This window comes from Peromyscus californicus, unplaced genomic scaffold (genome assembly GCF_007827085.1).
Source record: "Peromyscus californicus insignis strain IS unplaced genomic scaffold, ASM782708v3 Scaffold_3__1_contigs__length_106647218, whole genome shotgun sequence".
Lineage (NCBI taxonomy): Eukaryota > Metazoa > Chordata > Mammalia > Rodentia > Cricetidae > Peromyscus > Peromyscus californicus.
The window spans coordinates 76,715,874-76,734,978 of NW_026294551.1; the positions used below are offsets into that span (position 1 = coordinate 76,715,874).

The following is a 19,105-nucleotide window of genomic DNA, read 5'->3' on the forward strand; positions in this document are numbered from 1 at the left end:
TTTTTACAGTCTGAATAAATGCTGGTAACCAAGTACTATGGTTTTCTTAAACGTGTCTCTTAGCACGTTGATCAAATATGTGTGAATAGCCCTTCCCTGGGCTGAGAGATGATTCATCCTTTCCAAGAATGTTTGTGCTGAGATGAAATAGATGAGAGATGCTTAGCTGAAATAATTGCTTTATAGCCAATGCCTTTGAAGGAAAAAATTAGTTATTTCAAATGACTACTTGGCTGTATTTGTTTTGGCATTTAACCAAAATCCCTTTGTTTATGATTCAAGAAGCAAATTCAAAGCCTCAACCAAATAAACAGCAGTAGGGAATTGATGGAACCCTGGGGACAAGTAAAAATGTATATCTCTAACCTAACGGAATTTTCAGTCATTTTCTTTATAAAAACCACATGGTCTGAACCAGTTTGTACCATGCACTGCCAGCTTGTATCTCCTGGGTTGTGAAATCCCACCTAGAAAATAATATAACGTAAGAAAACATTCTGATATTTAATATGGCTACACATAAAAGAGCTAGCCAGACTTTTTATTCTTTAACTTAATTTTTACTACTTTCATGTGACTTTTGCATAACAGCTCAAAAATATGCCATGTGGTAAGAGAATCATGGGTTAGTAGCCTAACTGGATTCAGGGGTCCTGCCTTGCTTTAGAGGCAGGACTTTGGACAAGTTGCAGTAGCCTACTATTCCTGGGGGTGTGTTCCATGACCTACAGTGTATCCTGAAATTGAAGGTAGTTCTGAACTCAGTATACACTATGCTTTTCCCTCTATATACAGCCTATGGTAGGGTTTACTTTAAATTAGATATATTGAGAGATTAACACTCTCAATGGCCAGTGATGGAACAGAACTGATAACAATATACTATGATAGAATTGCCATCATAACCACTCTTAAGTAAAGTAAGAGCCACTTAACACAGACACAGCAATATGTGGCAGTCTATCTGGTAACCCACACAGCTACCAAATGACTAATAGGTAGTGTATGTAAGCAGATATGTTGTCACTTAGATGACTTATATCCTAGATGATCACCATGAGATTACATCATGCTACTCATAACTTACGGTAGTTAATTTCTAGAATTGTCCATTTAGCATTTTGTGGGACCATGGGTTGACTGTGGCAACTGAAATCACAGAACAGCAAAACTGAAGAAGAGAGGCTACTCGCCCTGTTTGAACTCTGATCCCTCCTCTGGTAAAGGAATAATCAGACAAGACTGAGGCAGGCAAAACACTACACTGCAGACATTCCTCTTCACTACCTGTGCACTGAACTCAGGTAGACCTCACTCTGTGACAGTGACACTGTTGTTCACTGAACCCGGACTTGTTTCACACTTTACATGCACAGATCTAGTAACCCATATGCATTGCTCGGGCCTTGGATGGGATGAAGCATGCTTGCCGGCCATCAGCTTATCTCTGGGAGCCCATGGATGTGTACAGTCTGCTCCTCCATACTGTGTTTTAAAAGCTCAAAGGAATCCCCTGGTTCACTTATTCTTGGATGTGCTCAAACAAGTTTCATAGATACTATTCCTTCCCCCACCTGGAGCCTCTCCCATGTTTAATTTCCAAAACAAATTGTCAACTGATGATCCTTCTACTTTTGTTGTAGGCTTTTTGGTCCAGAAATGAATCCCTGTAGGCTCCCTTTACCAGGAAACAGTTTATTATACTGTCCTTCAGGCTTCTAGGGAATTATTATCCAAGTACTAGAGAGCTCTGAATGTTAGAGGACTGAGACCTTTCTTCATTTTGGGCTTCTTTGTATCTTATATGTGGTTGCATATATTTGATTGGATACTTTAAACTACCGTTAATGACTAGAATGAGAAGGGATGGGCAAGGAAGGGGGCTGAAGGAGAGACATGGTCAGTCTGCACACCACACGAGACTATTTACCAACTTCATGTCTGCATATCCACATGAGCTACTGACCATCCTGCATGTACACAAATGTGTAAACATTGACTAGCCTGCATGGCCATTTCCTGTCTTTCTTCTTTTTAACTCCCCTTCCTCCCCCACCACACTTTATCTTATCTAAGTGATTAGGATGGTCAGGATATGTCTCAGCATGGTAGTAACATTCAAAAACTTCATTCTTAAAAATTATTCCTGTTTTTTTTGCTATTAATTAATTACATTCATCAATTACAAAAACTTCGCAAAGTCTAGAGGTCCAGTCTTAAGAAGAAAATATGGCAACTGTTTTCAAAGGGTATTTGCTAAGCTTGCAAATTAGTAATAACGTCTTTTATGACTGCCTAACACCCTCCTACTTACAGCCACCCACTGACATATGAAATGGGGGAGATGAATGTTTCCTACAACACTCATGGAAATTTCCCAACTTTTACAAAAGTAGAGAGCATAGCACAAAGAAAGCCCTGAAACTCCACTTTAACAACTACCAGTATTGTGCCAACTCTTGCTTCATTTTTTTTTCTTCTCCTGGAAATAACCAGGGCTTTCCTTTTGAGTTTGAAAGCACTGATAGAAACAGAAAGCGAACACATGATTTTCAAGCATTACCTTTTATAAATAAGCAATGGAGTTTTCAAACTATGACACAGGACTTGTTTTTGGCTTTCAGGTGGTACAATAAAAACATCAGCCGAGACAAAGCTGAAAAACTTCTCTTGGACACGGTGAGTCTCCTTCATCTGTCTAATGACTAAAAAGAAATTGTGTGCTTTCCAGCCATGTTGTGGTTATGCTGATGGGGTAGGTTCCTGCATTGGTTTAGCAATGGCTTTCCAGTCTGAGGACAAATATTCTGGGGACTATAAGGGTAAGAAGGCACAGGAGAGGAAAACTGGGGAGGCCACAGGCCTCTGCTAACAGTTGCTGCTGCTGTGTCTTGACCCTGAGTGGCCTCAGGGCTGCCCTGCTTTGCCTGTCTCTGCCTCGCTGAGATCAGGTTCTGCCTGAAGGGGCTGTCATTTACAGGAATGTGACAGTTCTCTCCTTTCTTGTCAGAAGCCAGGCAATCTGGCAGATGGACTGACCTCACCCGGGAATCTCAGAGTTAGGGAAAAAAGAATGAGAAGAAAGGAAGCATAATGGGATGGGATGGGTACCTCTGCTCTGCCATCAACTGAGCCGTGACTGTAGGCATTTCTCCTCTGCCTTCTGGGCCCCCATGTGTCAGTAAGGACAAATTGAACATCAGATTATATCAGGATGCCAATGATCTGTTACCTCATGGATGCTGCCCCCTGTGTGTTCTTGGCCCTGTGCACACAGTCACTGCCATTGCAGCTGGACCCCACTGGGAACCAAGACTCAGTAAAGAGTTAGAGGTGAGTAGAAGGGAGGCCAAGATCAAAGGAGCTGGGAAGTGTACCCAGAGGGAGAGGAAAGGCGAGTCCTTCTGGGATGCTTGTTTTTCCTTGGTTCTCAGCAATTAACCATTTCCTGTGGTTCCTAACAGACCTCATATTCGAATTGCTACAGGTGTTTAAAATGCAGATTCTCAGGGGGCTGCGGGATGGCTTAGTGGGTATAGAATCTTGCCATCAAGACTGACAACCTGAGTTCAGTACCCAGAACCTGCTTGGTAGAGGGAGAGACCTGGACTCCCATGGTTGTCCTCTGACCTCCATATGCATACCATGGTACATACATCCCACCCCTCACAAACAATAAATAAATATAACACAAATACATATTCTAAGAGTCCATGGTAGATCTGCAGAAACAGGTGTTCTAAAAGTAATTCTTGGGAACCTTTGTTTGTTTGTTTTTGTTTTTGGAGACCGAGTTTCTCTGTATAACTGCCCTGGCTGTCCTGGAACTCACTCTGTAGACCAGGCTGGCCTCAAACTCACAGAGATCCACCCGCTTCTGCCTCCTAAGTGCTGGGCTTAAAGGTGTGTACCACCTTGCCTGGCTCCTATATTTTCTTGAACTGAGCTTAGGATACATATGTAGCCACCTCATCTCATTCCTCAGCCAGTATTGCTGGTAAACAATAAAACTTGAGTCATAAGAACTAGCTACAAAGAGCACACAACTAAGCCCCTGCATTATGCTTTTTAAACGAGGGCGTTACATTCCATTGCATCCATAGTAAAGTCAGTGGAGAGCTTTAAACAGCCCACATTAATAACACACGAAAGCAATTCTTGTTGTTGAACAGATTTTATTTTTTTGATTTAATAAAAAATATTTGCTTGCTTAGGCTAATGAGACCTTCTTTCTTGCTAATATTTTAAATTCACTTACCAAATAACTCTCTTCCTTCTTAAGTAAGTCTGAAGGCAAACTTCGGAGGGACCCTACATACTCTAGTCTGGGTTCTCTAAAGTTAGAATGGGATAAGGTGGGGTTTTTTGTTGTTGTTGTTTTGTTTTTGTTTTTGTTTTTTGTATGCTTGCTGTCTGACTCAATAGTGTTCTTTCTTCGGTGTCCTCAGAGTCGTCTTGTCTAACAAGTGTATGACTCTTAAGATGTGCATTGTGTTCATTTCTCCTGTTGTTAACTATAGCTTCTAGGTCATGGCCTATGTATATTTCTCCATTTTGCCTTGTCCCTACTATGCTTAGATACCCCAAATTGTATCTAGCACAAAGTAGTTATGCAAAGTCTACTCGCTGCATCAGTGAGTTCACCAAATGCTTACTCTGTGTTTTTAAGTTACCATCCACATCTAGGAACCTAGCTGGTCATGCGTATGACCTTGGGGAAACTTTGAAAACAAACTCAGGCCTAAAGATATGACTTCATGGCTAAGAATGCTTATTGTTCTTGCAGAGGACCCAGGTTCAATTGGCAGCACCCAAATGGCAGGTCACAGGGGATCTAGTTCCCTCTTCTGGCCTCTGCAGGCTCCTGTATATAAACTCATGAAAGAGCATGCACATAAACATAAAATACATTAACACACCGCCAAATAAAGCTCCTGAACTCCAGGCCTATCCAATCAGAACCTCTCCAGGGAGCACTCAAGTGATTATGTGTCTTAAATTAGTTTAAGAATATGGGAAAGAATCTTCTGTCAGTTCTTCAGCTGACAGCTCCTTTAATAATACAGCCCTCTGCCTACCCGGGAGATGTGATTTTTTTCTCTTGATTGAACATTAAGGTGCAATATCAGCTCTCCAGTGGCTCTCTCTGCCTTCAGTCTTGGCACTTCCCCTCAGCCTTAGCGCCGAGAGAGAGAGGGTCCATTCCTTGTGAGCAGGTATTCCATAATCATCTTCATGCCTGCGGCAGAACCTCACACTTTAGACAGGAGCCTAACCTAGGTTTATCTGTGACTACAGGATGTCATCAAAGATACGATGTTGACTTCATAACGGGTTTGTTTTGAGGGAAGAGCCTCCCACAGAATGAAAGATATATGTCAGAGACATTCTTAAAGCATATTTCAGCATGACAAGACCACAAAGCATCAGACCATCTTTGACAATAACATAACTTCGTTTTAAGATTGCCTTCCACAAAGTCACCTTCAAATCATATGGACAGAAAGATATGCATGCCGACACTTGTCTCAGATGAAGACAAACAATGTAATTCATGCTTCCAAAAGATGCTCCACCACAGCATGTGATAATCATGGGCACTAATAACCCTAATAGTCCATGTCCTGGGATTGTATCCCAGGAACTTTTCTGTGCTTGTTACTCAAGTCTCTCAACAGCCTTGCAAAGGTCATTTTGCAGATGAGGAAGCTGACACGTATACTTTTAATAAGAAACATCTGGAATTAACAATACTACAAGCTGTTGTAGCTAGAATGCCCTTCAAAGACCACCTGGTCCATCTCCTTTGTATTAAAGGCTGATAAACTGGAGCCACATTCAGAAACTGAATCAGCGGCATGGCCTCAAGACAGCAGGGATGTATCTTCAAACAGACAGATAGTAGAAGGAAATACCTGAGTTACTGTTTTCTCCCCATCCCACCAGGGTCATACACATACTTCACCTCTTGACATAATCTTCCCTGTTGTTGCCTCTGTATTTCTCTAAGCCAAGCAATAAAAAGCAAACTGAGATCTTGGCTACTGAGAGGAAGTGAAGCCCCGTCTGGCAACATTACATAAGTTGGTGCCCTCTGCAACACTCTTTGGTGGTTGTGTGTGGCTGTGGCTACCTCCCAGCTCCCTGCAGGAAGTGTGTGGTAAGGCACATGCTTTCCTCAGAACTCTTAACTGCTTCGTCCTCAAATGAGAGTCCATATCACTTTCACCAAATGCCATCCGCAGCACCTACCATGGAGAAAGAGAGCGTTTGAAGGACGTGAGGCCGTCCATGCTCTGCAGACCTGACCATGACCCTCCCTTCTCCTTCACCTGGTGTTTATAGAGTACTTACTCTCCACAACAGCTGAGGACTGCTATCATCACAACTTGTTTACAGAAAAACAGTCACTGCTTTGAAAGAGGAACACCAACACAAACAGCCAGATCTTATTAATTAGATCAAAGAGATGTGTACATTTTTCAGACAGTTGGTAAGCTTCTCTCTTTGGGTCTATGTTTCTTCCTTTAGCATAAATGACATAACCAGATAAAATCTGCCTCTGCTTGAAGTCTGTTTCTTCCTGTCTCAAGTTTAACCCATCACATTCCAACCAGACACAACCCAAAGCTGCATTATTAGGCAAACCGTCAAAATTGAATACATTTATCCTGCCTACCATGTGTGATAATACCATAAACAACCTGTTGAGCAAAACCATCCAGACATAAAGCCTCTCCTCCCAGCAGCCAGAAGGTGCCTATCAGCTGATGAATGGAAACAAGTGTGGTCTGTCCCTACAGTGGAATGTCACTCAGCCATAAGTAGGAGTGAAGTCTTTATACCTATCACCACTTAGGTGGTCCTTGGAAACAATATTATAAATAAAAGAACTCTCTCTCTCTCTCTCTCTCTCTCTCTCTCTCTCTCTCTCTCTCTCTCTCTCTGTGTGTGTTTGTGTGTGTGTGTGTGTGTGTGTGTGTGTGTGTGTGTCCACGTGTTCATGCAGAAACATTTTTGAGACTGAAGGATGAAAGGGATTCGGCTAGTCTAGTTTCCTTGTGTATATAAACCATATGAGTTCCATGTAAGGTTCCTGTCTAATTCTGATCTTCACTTGTGGCCCTCAAGATGTCTAACTTAAGTAAGTCATGATTACGAAGCTCCACAGATGTTTATGACTGGTAGGAGAAGAGCTGGGGCTGAGGTTCTTAAAACAGTTCAGGTTTTACAGTTCCCACCAGGAACGTATGAACTAGCATGCCCATTTGCTTCTGCTGATTTCATCAGGATGGGCAAAACTGTCAGGTACTCCCCTCTCCCCACCTCTCCCAGCACTAGCTTCCCACCCTTTCTCCTCCTGCCCTTCAGTGAAATCAGCATTGTGGGAAGGGCCTGAGAAATAAAGCTCCACCCAGGAACTCACCAAGCTTTCAGGATAAGTTGTGCGCCCCTGAGCAGGTGTAGATGCTGGAGCATCATGGAGCAAGAAAAGGTCATGGGATTTGTTCCGGTGCCAAAGTTCCAACTCCAGCCCCACTGCTCACTAGCTGTAGACCCCGAGGAAGCTGCTTACTCCCTCTGGCACTCACTCTGCTGTCCTTGTTGTCAAAAGGGATAATGGTGTCCAGACTCAGGCATTGGAAAGAGGATTGGAAAATGTCTGATGAGGCTGGTGCCTGGTGAATGGTCAGGGGGAAGGGCCTGTGTCTGCCTGTCTGTGTAGGACTTCACATGAACAATTGCCGAAAATGTCATTGAAACGGTGGCTGTCACAACTGAAAGCCTGCTCTGTGCTCCTCAGTGCTTCCTCCTTCCAAGAGCAAGAAGATGGAGCCAGGTGCAGGAGCCTGGTTTTTGAGATCACTAAATTTTCATGCTTTCTACCCTATCCAGGGTAAAGAAGGAGCATTCCTGGTCCGTGATTCCAGGACACCCGGGACATACACGGTCTCTGTGTTCACCAAAGCCATCATAAGGTATGACACTCACTTGGCTCAGAGGAACAGGGACAGCTGCTTTTCTGTGACTGCTTAGGTACATCAAGGTCCACCCTTGCATCATGCAGACCCTCATTAGCAGTGGTGTGGCTTCTGCCAGTGCCCCTGTGAAAATAAAGCCCAGAGTTCAAGGACAGAACTGAAGAGATTTAATAAAAGACAGAGCTAGGTGGACACTGGGTCCTCTTCTTGGCTATGGCGAGGCCCGATGGCAGAACTCTGAAGACATCAAATACTTGGTCATGTATTTGGTGAGCATGTCAGTTAACATACAGAGTGAAAGAAAATACTGTAATCTAGAAGAGGAAACAGACAAACGCCAATTCTTGGTCTGCTAATAAAACTACCTACCATATTGAGAGCCGAGAGCCCTGTGTGCCAGAGACTGTGTGTGTGTGTGTGTGTGTGTGTGTGTGTGTGTGTGTGTGTGTGTGTGTGTGTGAGATATAGATTCCACATATGAAAGAAAGCACTCAGTGCTTGTCTTGCTGAGTCTGGGTTATTTTGTTTAACATAATAATTCCCAGTTCTATCTATTTACTTGTGAATATCCTAATTTCTTCTTTTTTACAGCTGAATACAATTCCAGTGTATATACGGACCACATTCTTTATCAGTTCATTTGAGGGGCGTCTATGCTGTCTCTGTATCTTGACTATTGTAAATAGTGCAACCATAAACGTGTGTGGTCAAAAATCCCTATGCTCTTCTGCCTCAGTGTTTTGGTACGCACCCAAGAGTGGTGTATGGAGCACATGGTAGCTCTATCTTTAGTTTTTAAGAAACCTCCATGCTAATTTTCATAGCAGCTGCACTAGTTTGCGTTCTCATCAGCGGGTTCTCCCAAACACACACACACACACACACACACACACACACGCGCACACACACACGCACACACACACATGTACACGCTCACACACAAGCACGCACACTCACTCCTCACCAGCATTTGTCATCAATTTGCTTGACGACAGCCATTCAGTCTGGGGTGGGATGGAGGACCCCAGTGTGGTTTCTGTTTGCACTCATACACATACAGTGCTGTTCCCACATTTTATGACTGTGGATGAAGCATTACCAACACCAACACATCTCAGCACTGGCTTCTTCAGTCCAGAAGCAGCCTCAAAGTTCTTCTTAATACAACACCAGCACCAGGGCCAACCTGCTGAAAGACACACTGAAATACTGTGTGCCTGTCCTCCTGGCAAGAACTTCCATCCCAAGACAGTGAGAAGCTGATGCCAATAGATGTTTTTATGCATCAGTTTTGCTTCTTGGTAATGACTGTGTGTTCATTTGTTTCAAGTGAGAACCCCTGTATAAAACATTATCATATCAAGGAAACAAATGACAACCCCAAGCGGTACTACGTGGCTGAGAAGTATGTGTTTGACTCCATCCCTCTCCTCATCAAGTATCACCAGTATAATGGAGGAGGTAAGTTCTAGGGGAAAAAGCCAGAAGGGGATCCTCAAAAGGAGACTAGGGAAGAAATGACATAGTCCCCACCTGGTTCTTCATGCTGCACAAACTGGCCATAAATAGTATCTCAAGATGCAAATAAAAAACAAAAACAAAAACAAACCAAGTTCCAAATCCCTAGGATCTCCCTTGCCTCCCACCAGAAACATCTGCTCTGCAGATCGCCAAGGTCTCTGTCTACCATATGCTTAAGAATCCTCTCAAGGGCTGTGTGAAAACAGCGATGGAACTTTGGAATTTGAAAGTAGCTATTTCACAAATCATCCTTTTCCTGGTCATTTAACCTAGACGGTTGCTATGGCAAAGCCCTAACCACAGCCTTTGGCTTTTCTGTCAACGTAGGTTTGGTCACTCGACTCCGGTATCCAGTGTGCTCCTGGAGGCAGAAAGCCCCGGTGACAGCAGGGCTAAGATATGGTAAGCAGCAAATGTTGGGCACTTGACCAAAAACGCCCATACCTGAATGTCTAGGGCAAATTCTAAGAGGATTTGCCATTAGCCTAACAGTTCTCCAGGCTTCTGATGACTTGGAGAGATGGTAGGATAATGAGCATATGCAATGTGTAAGAAATGCGTGTGTCCATACACATCTATGAAGACCAAACCAATGTCCTCTGGCTTTAAAGGACGGTTCATTAATGAAGCATTTATTGAGCACCTACTTTATGCAGAGTACTCTCCTAAATGCTATTGGAAAATGTCAGAAAACAAACCCTTAACACTGTGTTTTATCTACCTTTTGGAACTTCTGTTATAATCTAACTTGTTGGGTTTGGGTCTTCTGCAGGGGCTATGAGCTATCAGCATCTAGAAGTGTTTACATAGTATAATGTTAGGTTTTAAGAGCTGGGCCTTTAATTCAGTGGCAGGGCACTTGTCTAGCATGAGTCAGGTCCTAAGTTCAGTCTCCAGCACCAGAAAAAAATGCTTGCTTAATGCCTTTAAGTAAGACCTATACCTCCAGGACCATGGGTTCTCCTATGACGTCTGTCCTCCACAATGGCTTCCCTCCTTGACTATCTACCTAGAACCTAAAGGCATTTCCATTCACATCCCTTGGTCCAAAGTGTGCTTTTGAAGAGGGGACTAATCTAATCTTCATTTTGTATCCTTTGGTGGTTCTCAGACTTCAGTGTGCATCAAAATCTTTCCAAATACTTATCAAAAAGGCTGGTTCCAGGACATGCCCTGCTGCTTACACTCCCTGAGAGTGTGGCCATAGGGTCTGTATTATAAACAAGTGGTCTGGTAGTTTCGACCCAGGTGGGCAGGGAACTACTTGGGGAAACACTGATGTGGACTCTTCCTATCCAGCCAGCAGCAGCGTAGTGCACAGCGGATACTCAAATACTGTTTACTTCTGGGTCTGTACCTCAGATTGATAGGCACATGGCTGTTTCTAGGCCATGCATCAGGAAAGCATAATGTATTGTTATCCTTCTAAAAGTAGAGCTACTCCAGGATTGTTGAATCCTAACGTGTCCTACTGCATGGGATCACAGAGATTATTTAGTCAGCCCATTTATTTTATCAGTGGGAAATGGAGGCCTAGGTCCTTGTTTATTAAACACTTAGCAAGAACCTGCCCTGGGGCTGGAGAAATGGCTGGGAAGTTACTAGTACTTACTGTTCTTCCAGAGGAGCCAGGTGCATGTCCTAGCACCCACATCTGGTGGCTCACAACCACTTCTGACTCCACTCCAGGAGATCCAGTACCCTTTTCTGGCCTCTGCTGGTACCTGCATTTTTGTGCCTTACACTCATACACACATACATATAAATAAAAAAAAAAAAAAAGAAATCTTTAAGAAAAAAAAGACCTGCTAGAAACCGCTCGATTGTACCTCTGTGCAAGTCCCCTCTGAACCCACCTCTTCAAGCCCCATTCTCGTCAAAGCCTGGCAGAGCAAAGCCTGGCAGAGCACTGTGAGCACAGAGGGACTGTGTTGAATCAATGAAAAAGTGAGAAATGCAATGAAATTTCCTCTGCAAAGATGGCAATAAAATTGTAGACGGGGTATCTGCAAGCCTCTGCGTACTCTGGAGACTGAGGCAGTAGGATTACAAGTTTGAGGCCAGTCTGGGCTAGATGGTGAGTTCCTGGCAAGCCTGGGCAACATAATAAGACTCAGTAAGACTCTGTCTCAAGAGAAAAAAATATGCTTAAAAAATTAAATTAAATTTAAAAGGTTGGGACCTTATAATGATCCTTTTATTTACATTCTTTATCATACTTTACCTCATCTTCCTTTTCTTTTCATGCTCCCCTCCCACATTATGACTGTTTCAAAAACATATCCTATGTTACAGTAAATGCCTGTAATAGTCTAAGCCATTTTTGAGTTATAGTAACCCTAGGCTAGATAGGACTATATATGTTTCTGAGAGTCCTCTACCTTATTGATTGCCCACTCTAAAAACACTCCCTTCTGCTCTTTCTCTGTTCCAGGGAAGTGGGTGATCCACCCCTCAGAGCTAACTTTTGTGCAGGAGATTGGCAGCGGGCAGTTTGGGCTGGTGCATCTTGGCTACTGGCTCAACAAGGACAAGGTGGCCATCAAGACCATTCAGGAAGGGGCGATGTCAGAGGAAGACTTTATTGAGGAGGCCGAAGTCATGATGTGAGTTCAAGCAGGGGTGTGCAGGCATCCTGGGGAGGAGGCCCTGGGCTGTGTTCATGAAACTCCATTCTGATGTTTGTCATGCCCCAGTAGTAGAATCCTACCACACAAGGGTGGGGGGAAGGAACCTTGTTAGGGGTCAGTTGATGAAGTGCTGGCTGGATAAGTACCAAGACCTGAGTTCAATCTACAGAAACCATGTTATACAAAAGAAAAAGAAGAAAAAGAAAAAGAAAAAGCTGGACATGGTATGGATGGTATGGTGTCTTATACTTGAAGTCCCAGTGTTAAGGAGATGGAGTCAGGCCGATGCTGAGCTTGCTGGCCAGCCTAGCCTATTTGGCTAGCTCCAGGCCAGTGAGATCCTTTTTCAAAAAATAAAAAGGTAGGGGATGGAGAGAGGACTCGGTGGTTAAGAGCACTTGTAGCTCACAACCGTTTGTAACTACAGTTCCAAGAGATCGGCACGGCACACACGTGGTGCACATGTATACTGCTGCCATACAAAGCAAACAAGGCCCTCTGAATCAGTGTGAGCAAAGCTCATGGGAGATCACAGAGACTGGGGCAACTAGCACAGGTCCTGCCTGAGTCTGCGCCACCTCCTCTACATACATACCGTGGCTTCCACTTGAGTGTTTTTATGGGATTCCGGGGTGTGTGGACGAGTGGTCTCTGATTCTTGTGCCTTTGCTTGGGCCCTTTCCTCTCTGTTTCTGTCATGTCTAACTCTAATCTGTTAGTTTTGGTTTATCCTATTGTATTTTATTATTATCCCTTAGAAGCCTGTCTGTTTTCTATTAAAGACAGAAAGGGAGTTTACCCAGATGGGAGGAGAGGTGGGGAAGAATGGGAAGGAGTAGAGGGAGGGGAAACTGTAATCAGGATATATTATGTGAAGGAAAATGTTTAAAAAAAAGAAAAAAATTAAAAAGAGAAGGTTGACAGTACCACAAGAACACCCATGGTTGACCTTTGGCCTACACACACACACACACACACACACACACACACACACACACATTCAGCTAGAGGACCTGCTATATGGTCTAGCCCTCCAGTCTCCTCTCTCATCCATCTCTCCTCCCGCCCACACTGGCCTCTGTCCATTCATACCAGCAGCCTCCCTGCTATCCTCAGGCTCCATGACCATCTTTGGTTTGGGTTTGGGGTTTGCTTCTGTTTTCAAAACCATGAGCTGGGACAAGTGACTTTATCTGCCTTAGTGCCACATATGTGCAGCACTTTTGGAAGACTGAATTTAGGTCATCTTATTTCTTGCCTTTTTTTTCCCAGGAAACTCTCTCACCCCAAACTGGTCCAGCTCTATGGGGTGTGCCTGGAACAAGCCCCCATCTGCCTGGTGTTTGAGTTCATGGAACACGGCTGCCTGTCAGATTACCTGCGAAGTCAGCGGGGACTCTTTGCTGCAGAGACCCTGCTGGGCATGTGCCTGGATGTGTGTGAGGGCATGGCCTACCTGGAAAAGGCGTGCGTCATCCACAGAGACCTGGTATGAGCGGGGGCATGGGGCCAACACCTGCAAGTACAGGACAAAGGAACATATTCCCCTGAAATGTAGCACTACCAAGACTCAGAGAGCATCACTAAGTGACATGCCCCATGTGGCCTTCCCTCCTCTCAGCTTCTGCTTACTCCAGTCACTTCAGGAGGTCCCTAGTAAGGAAGTGTTTCGGGAGTACTCAGACCCGAACTACACCCTAGCCCTTCTTCTGACATGCGCTCTAAGTTTCAGTTCACATTCTTCCAAAGTGGAACTTACAACCACTCCTTATTAGCTTCCCTGTGCCTCAGTTTCCCCCTGGAAAAATGAAAGACATGGGCGAGGACAGTTTTGCTTTGTAAAACATATTATTTACATTGGTTAATTGTACAAAGTAATGGATTCGCTCTGACTTTTCCTATGCTTTGATCATATTCCACTCTCCTGTACCGTCTTTTGTCCATGATCTCACCAGCTCCCTTCTTCACAAAGAGTTCCACTTCTACCTGCACATTTTATTTATTTATTTCTTAATCTAGATCCCATATATGAGATTAAAAAAAAAAAAAAACAACCATGCTATTTGTCCTTAAGGGTTGCTATTCCACTTAACCTGAAGATCCCCAGTTCCAGCCCACTTTCCAGGAACTCATGGCATTTCATCCTCCTTATGGCTGGATAACTGCCACCCCACCACCCCTCACCCCCATGTCTATACACACCACCTTTTCTTTACCCCTTCTCTCTCTGATGGGCACTTGACCTGAAGCACAGTTTTGCACTAGATAGCCTGAGAGACAGCCTGGGAACCTCGGATGGTGAGGGATCATGAATATTCATTTAAGGGGAACAAGTGTGAGACCCACCTAGTCTCTTGTCTCCCAGGGCTCTTCCAAGACTACCTGCTGGGATACTGAGAGTGGCCAGCACTCCCCCTGTTTAGGGTAATTTTAAGAGGATGAGCTTCTGAACGCTTTCATACCAGTCACTTGGGGGACGCTGCAGTCGGCCCCAGTGTCAGCACTGCCTGCCACATAGGTGGCATTCCAGTGAATCACTGGCTGGACAACACTGGATTTCCCTAAGTTAGGAGTGAAGATAAACTCCTCATCCTGGTAATGGGGCTTGCACATCCAGCGAGGTAGCTGAATTCCCTGCTAGTTCAGCAAGGTTTGGGTGATGCTTGACCTCTGAAGGGCTCTGCAGTGCCTTTGTACAGCTACAGAAAACATGATGGGAAACTTCCACTGCTGGCTATCCACCCACAGCTTCATTTCTCTTTTGCCTACCTGTCTCTACTCCAGGCCGCCAGAAACTGTTTAGTGGGAGAAAACCAAGTCATCAAGGTGTCCGACTTTGGGATGACAAGGTAACGCAGGGATGTGGTTTCAGCAGACTCTCAGGAATGACACTCAGCCCTGAAGTGTCCTGACCTCTTCCTCACCTCTTCTCAGGTTTGTCCTTGATGATCAGTATACCAGCTCCACAGGCACCAAATTCCCAGTGAAGTGGGCATCCCCAGAAGTGTTCTCTTTCAGTCGCTATAGCAGCAAGTCGGATGTGTGGTCCTTTGGTGAGTGTCATCCTTAGCCCACCCCTGTGTGATCTGGAACTTTGGACCAGCTATTTCTTTCTCAAATGCAAACAATTCTACTTTGTTCTGGCCCCTGTATGGAGCAAGAACCCACTGAGAGCCTGTGTGAGATCAGCTTGAAATGTTCAAATGGGGCTGTTATTATTGCATTTGTTTCTAGAAATCTTTGAAACAGCAAAGAAATTAAAGGTAATAGTGGGGAAAGAGTCTTGTGGTGGCTTCTGTGGGCTGGAAAGCTGGAGGAGTCTGAAGATTAGAATATGAAGCCTTGGAAGGCAGGACCATCCTGTGTCCAACATTGCATTCTCATGCTTAATCCTCAGTAAGCATTTGTTACTCAACAATGGTTTCCTGGGTGTCTGTTATATTCCAGGGCTACTCACGGTGCTGAGGAGCAAGAGTTCTGCCCTCCTGAAGTTCAACTTTGCAGGAGAGGGGACAGACAGCTATCACACAAGCTAGCAGATAGAAGACTCAGTCATGTTTGGGTCCGTTGGTGCTAGGGATCCAGTAAAAGAGCAGCAGTACAGAGCATTTAGGGTGGAAGAAGGGTCTGTCTCAACTGGCATGGTCTGGAAAGGCCTTCCTAGGAGTAACTCTTGAACAAATGTCTCCATTCAAACACTCACGAAGCTGTGTCCCTGACAGGGACCAGAAAGTGTAAAAACTCAGCTATGCCCAGAGAACAGGAGTTACTAAGTTAGGAACTGTTCTAAAGGCAGTTACGGTTGGTGGGCTCTACTGAATGGATGGATGGATGGATCGATGATGTCAGCACGTGGGAAAGGCTAAATGACTTGCTGGGTCTGATGTCAGCCTAAGTCATAATTTCTGCACGTAACAGTGTGCATGAAACGGTACCAAATAAGCTCTATGATATGATGGCAGCTGTAAAGAGGGAACTTTGGGGAGAAACTGCTTCAGATTGACCTTGCCATTCTGTATGAAAGGTTTACTGGGGCACAAACCTCAGTGGCACAAGAGAGAGAGATGCTGGCTAATCAGCTATCCCAGGATAAGAACCAGTGATGGGATTTTCTTCACACTTTAGAATGCCTGTTCCCAAGGGCCCAGAACTTACTAATTATGAATCTTTCTATCTATTCCGTAATTCAGCCCCATCTCTGGGCTTGGCTCTTACTCTGTTACCTGGGTAGAAGTTACAGAATCAACTCGGGAGGAAACTGTTCTGCCATCATCCTGCACAACTGTCCACGAGTACAGAGGACAGCTAGGGCCCATGTGTGGCCGTCTCTCCACAGGTGACGGGGCTAATGACCCTGCCAAGGCAGTACCTCACAAAGATGCTCAGAGAGCTAGCCTTACCTGTACCTCCACCTGCAGACTCAGAACAGAGTCTGTGACATCATAGCGTATCAGCCAGGGGATGGTCTGCTGTTCTCCAGAAGATTAGTCTAAAATGCATCCCTTCCCGAGATACATGATTTGAAGGAAGTCTAGGAATGAGGTTGAGAGATATAGGTAAAGAGCAGGAACAGATAGCAGCACCCGAGCATGGTGGTGCACATCTTTAGTCCCAGCTTCTTGGAGGCAGAGACAGGTGGATCTCTGAGTTCAAGACCAGCTTGGCCTACAGAGTGAGTTCTAGGACAGCCAGGGTCACACAGAGAACCAGTTTCAAGGGAGGGAGGAAGGAAGGAAAGGAGGGAGGGAAAAAAAAAGAAAGAAAAGAAATCAGTAGCAGCATGTGCAAACCACAGCAACCCTGCAGCCTGAGAGCCTCCTGCCTGCCTCAGCCCAAGGGGCTTTGCCATATATAAAGTCTGTGCTTTTTACCCTAATTGGTTCTAGAACTAGTCAGTAGCCTGTATGAACTCTGCCTCATCCATGCTTCAGAAGATTCATTTTAAAGCATTCACCCCCAAACTGTGCTTCAGCAGCAACAACTCACTTTCAAAAGACATCTCACTAGAAGTCCTGGCATCTTAGAATACTGAGCAGTCTTCCTCATAGTCAGATTCTGAATTTCCAGGTCCTCAGGTGCCTCTGAGGAGCCTGCAGGATAGTGACCCTGGGAGAGGAGTTTGGGGATGGGGTTCAGAAGTCTGCCACTTGAACAAGTTTAAGAGCTGATTTTTATTTGGGTGTTTGGAGATCAGACTCTGGGAAACCCCGTCCCACAGTCCTCTGGACTTACCCCTTGCAAAGCTCTGGTTAGGGCATCAGCAACCTCCCTTCCTTCCTGGGAGGCCATTATCTGTCAATACATGATAAAGACAAAGCCGGGACAGCCGGCCTGTGAATGGCAGAGGTGGGTAACATACCACCAGAAGGTGCGCTCTCCTCAGTCTCTACAGTCCAAGATTCCGCGTATAAAATGCCTGACAGCAAAAACGGTTTAGACTTTAGATTCTGGGATATTTGCATGGATGTTATGTATTTATAGCTATGGAGAGGGGGTGGGGTAGAGGGAGAGAGCTTGGAAATGAAACCCAAGTCTAGATATAAATTCATTTGTTTCATATACACCTCACAACCTCTCCTGAAGATCTGGTGGTCTCTTCTAGAATCTTTAAGCACCTAACACACATGCCATATGTTCATATAAACACACACACACACACACGTACACATAAGTAAAAAATAAATCCTTTAAAATAGACAATAAGAGAAGGCCCAAAAAGCCTCAAGTGGGCTGGATACTGTACTTCTGGGTGTCTACAGGGTGAACTTGAATGCTAACTCAAAGGACTCCATCTCTTCTGGTGACTCTCTTTGGTACTTGTGCACTTTGCCCTCAGCTGTTGCTCTGCTCACTATTACTTCTAGGTGTGCTCATGTGGGAAGTGTTCAGTGAAGGTAAAATCCCGTATGAAAACCGAAGCAACTCAGAGGTCGTGGAAGACATCAGCACTGGCTTTCGGTTGTACAAGCCCCGCCTGGCCTCCTCTCACATCTACCAGATCATGAATCATTGCTGGAAGGAGGTGAGAACAAGAGGTGGTCCACCCTGTGTCATCACACACATTTTCAGGGCCTCTCTCACAAGGGAAAGGGCATGTCCTAGGAGGATGAGGACCAAGGATGACCATAATAAACAGGCAGGACTTCGCATCTGTGTAGATGTATAATTAGGTTTTTATTATACATCCATATGGAGTACAGTACGATCCTTTAATATGTGGTGATCAGTGTGTACTGAACATGGGGGTGACAGAGTCCAAGTCATTTGTTGTCATCATCATGTCATGCTTGGAGCCTGTGAGCTCCTCTCTTCTAACCACTCAGACAGTGCAGGTAGGGGCTGCAGCCTCCCGCTGGGCTGTCCAACACGAGAACTTCCTCCTTTATCTGACAGCAGTTTAGCGCTTATTACCCACCTTTCCCGGCCTCCCAGCCTCTGGGAATCACTGTTCTGCTTTCACGTTGACTTTTCTTACTTCTGCATATAATAGAGAATACGAACTTCTTGTGTCTGACCTTTCACTCAGTGTAATAGCCTCCAGTTTCACCCACATTGCAACAAATGACAAGAATTTGTCCTTCTTTTTACCAAATAAAATCCCATCATATATATATATGTATGTATATGTATATATGTATGTATGTATATGTATATATGTATACACACATATATAATCATATATAAGTATATGTGTATGTATATACACACACGTGTATATAATTAACTTATCTGTTCATTTTGCTGACTAAAGCTCTGCTGATGGGTACCTAAGTTGATACTCTCTTAGCTATTGTGAAATGTGCTACCAAACACATTAGCAGGCATATATTTCTTTACTATACTGACATCATTTTCTTTGACTGTGTAGCCATAAATGGGATAATCTTTTCTAAAGACCCTCAGATTCTTGAAGGACAACAAGCAGAATCTCAAAAAGTCTCAAGTGCAATCTCAGTCCTAACCATTTCTTAC

The 19,105-nt window shown here is 44.4% G+C and overlaps 1 protein-coding gene across 3 annotated transcripts in view; it reads left to right on the top strand.

Moving 5' to 3' along the window:
- The window catches only part of Itk (IL2 inducible T cell kinase), a 121,470-nt gene that overhangs the window by 95,188 nt on the left and 7,177 nt on the right, over window positions 1-19,105 (top strand). For all 3 annotated transcript variants that reach the window (XM_052758344.1, XM_052758343.1, XM_052758345.1), the window contains 9 exons: window positions 2,625-2,679; window positions 7,897-7,979; window positions 9,313-9,443; window positions 9,831-9,905; window positions 11,938-12,109; window positions 13,406-13,622; window positions 14,918-14,982; window positions 15,068-15,186; window positions 17,998-18,155. In XM_052758344.1, the coding sequence (XP_052614304.1) occupies window positions 2,625-2,679; window positions 7,897-7,979; window positions 9,313-9,443; window positions 9,831-9,905; window positions 11,938-12,109; window positions 13,406-13,622; window positions 14,918-14,982; window positions 15,068-15,186; window positions 17,998-18,155 (1,075 nt within the window). The remainder of the gene's footprint in view (window positions 1-2,624; window positions 2,680-7,896; window positions 7,980-9,312; window positions 9,444-9,830; window positions 9,906-11,937; window positions 12,110-13,405; window positions 13,623-14,917; window positions 14,983-15,067; window positions 15,187-17,997; window positions 18,156-19,105) is intronic.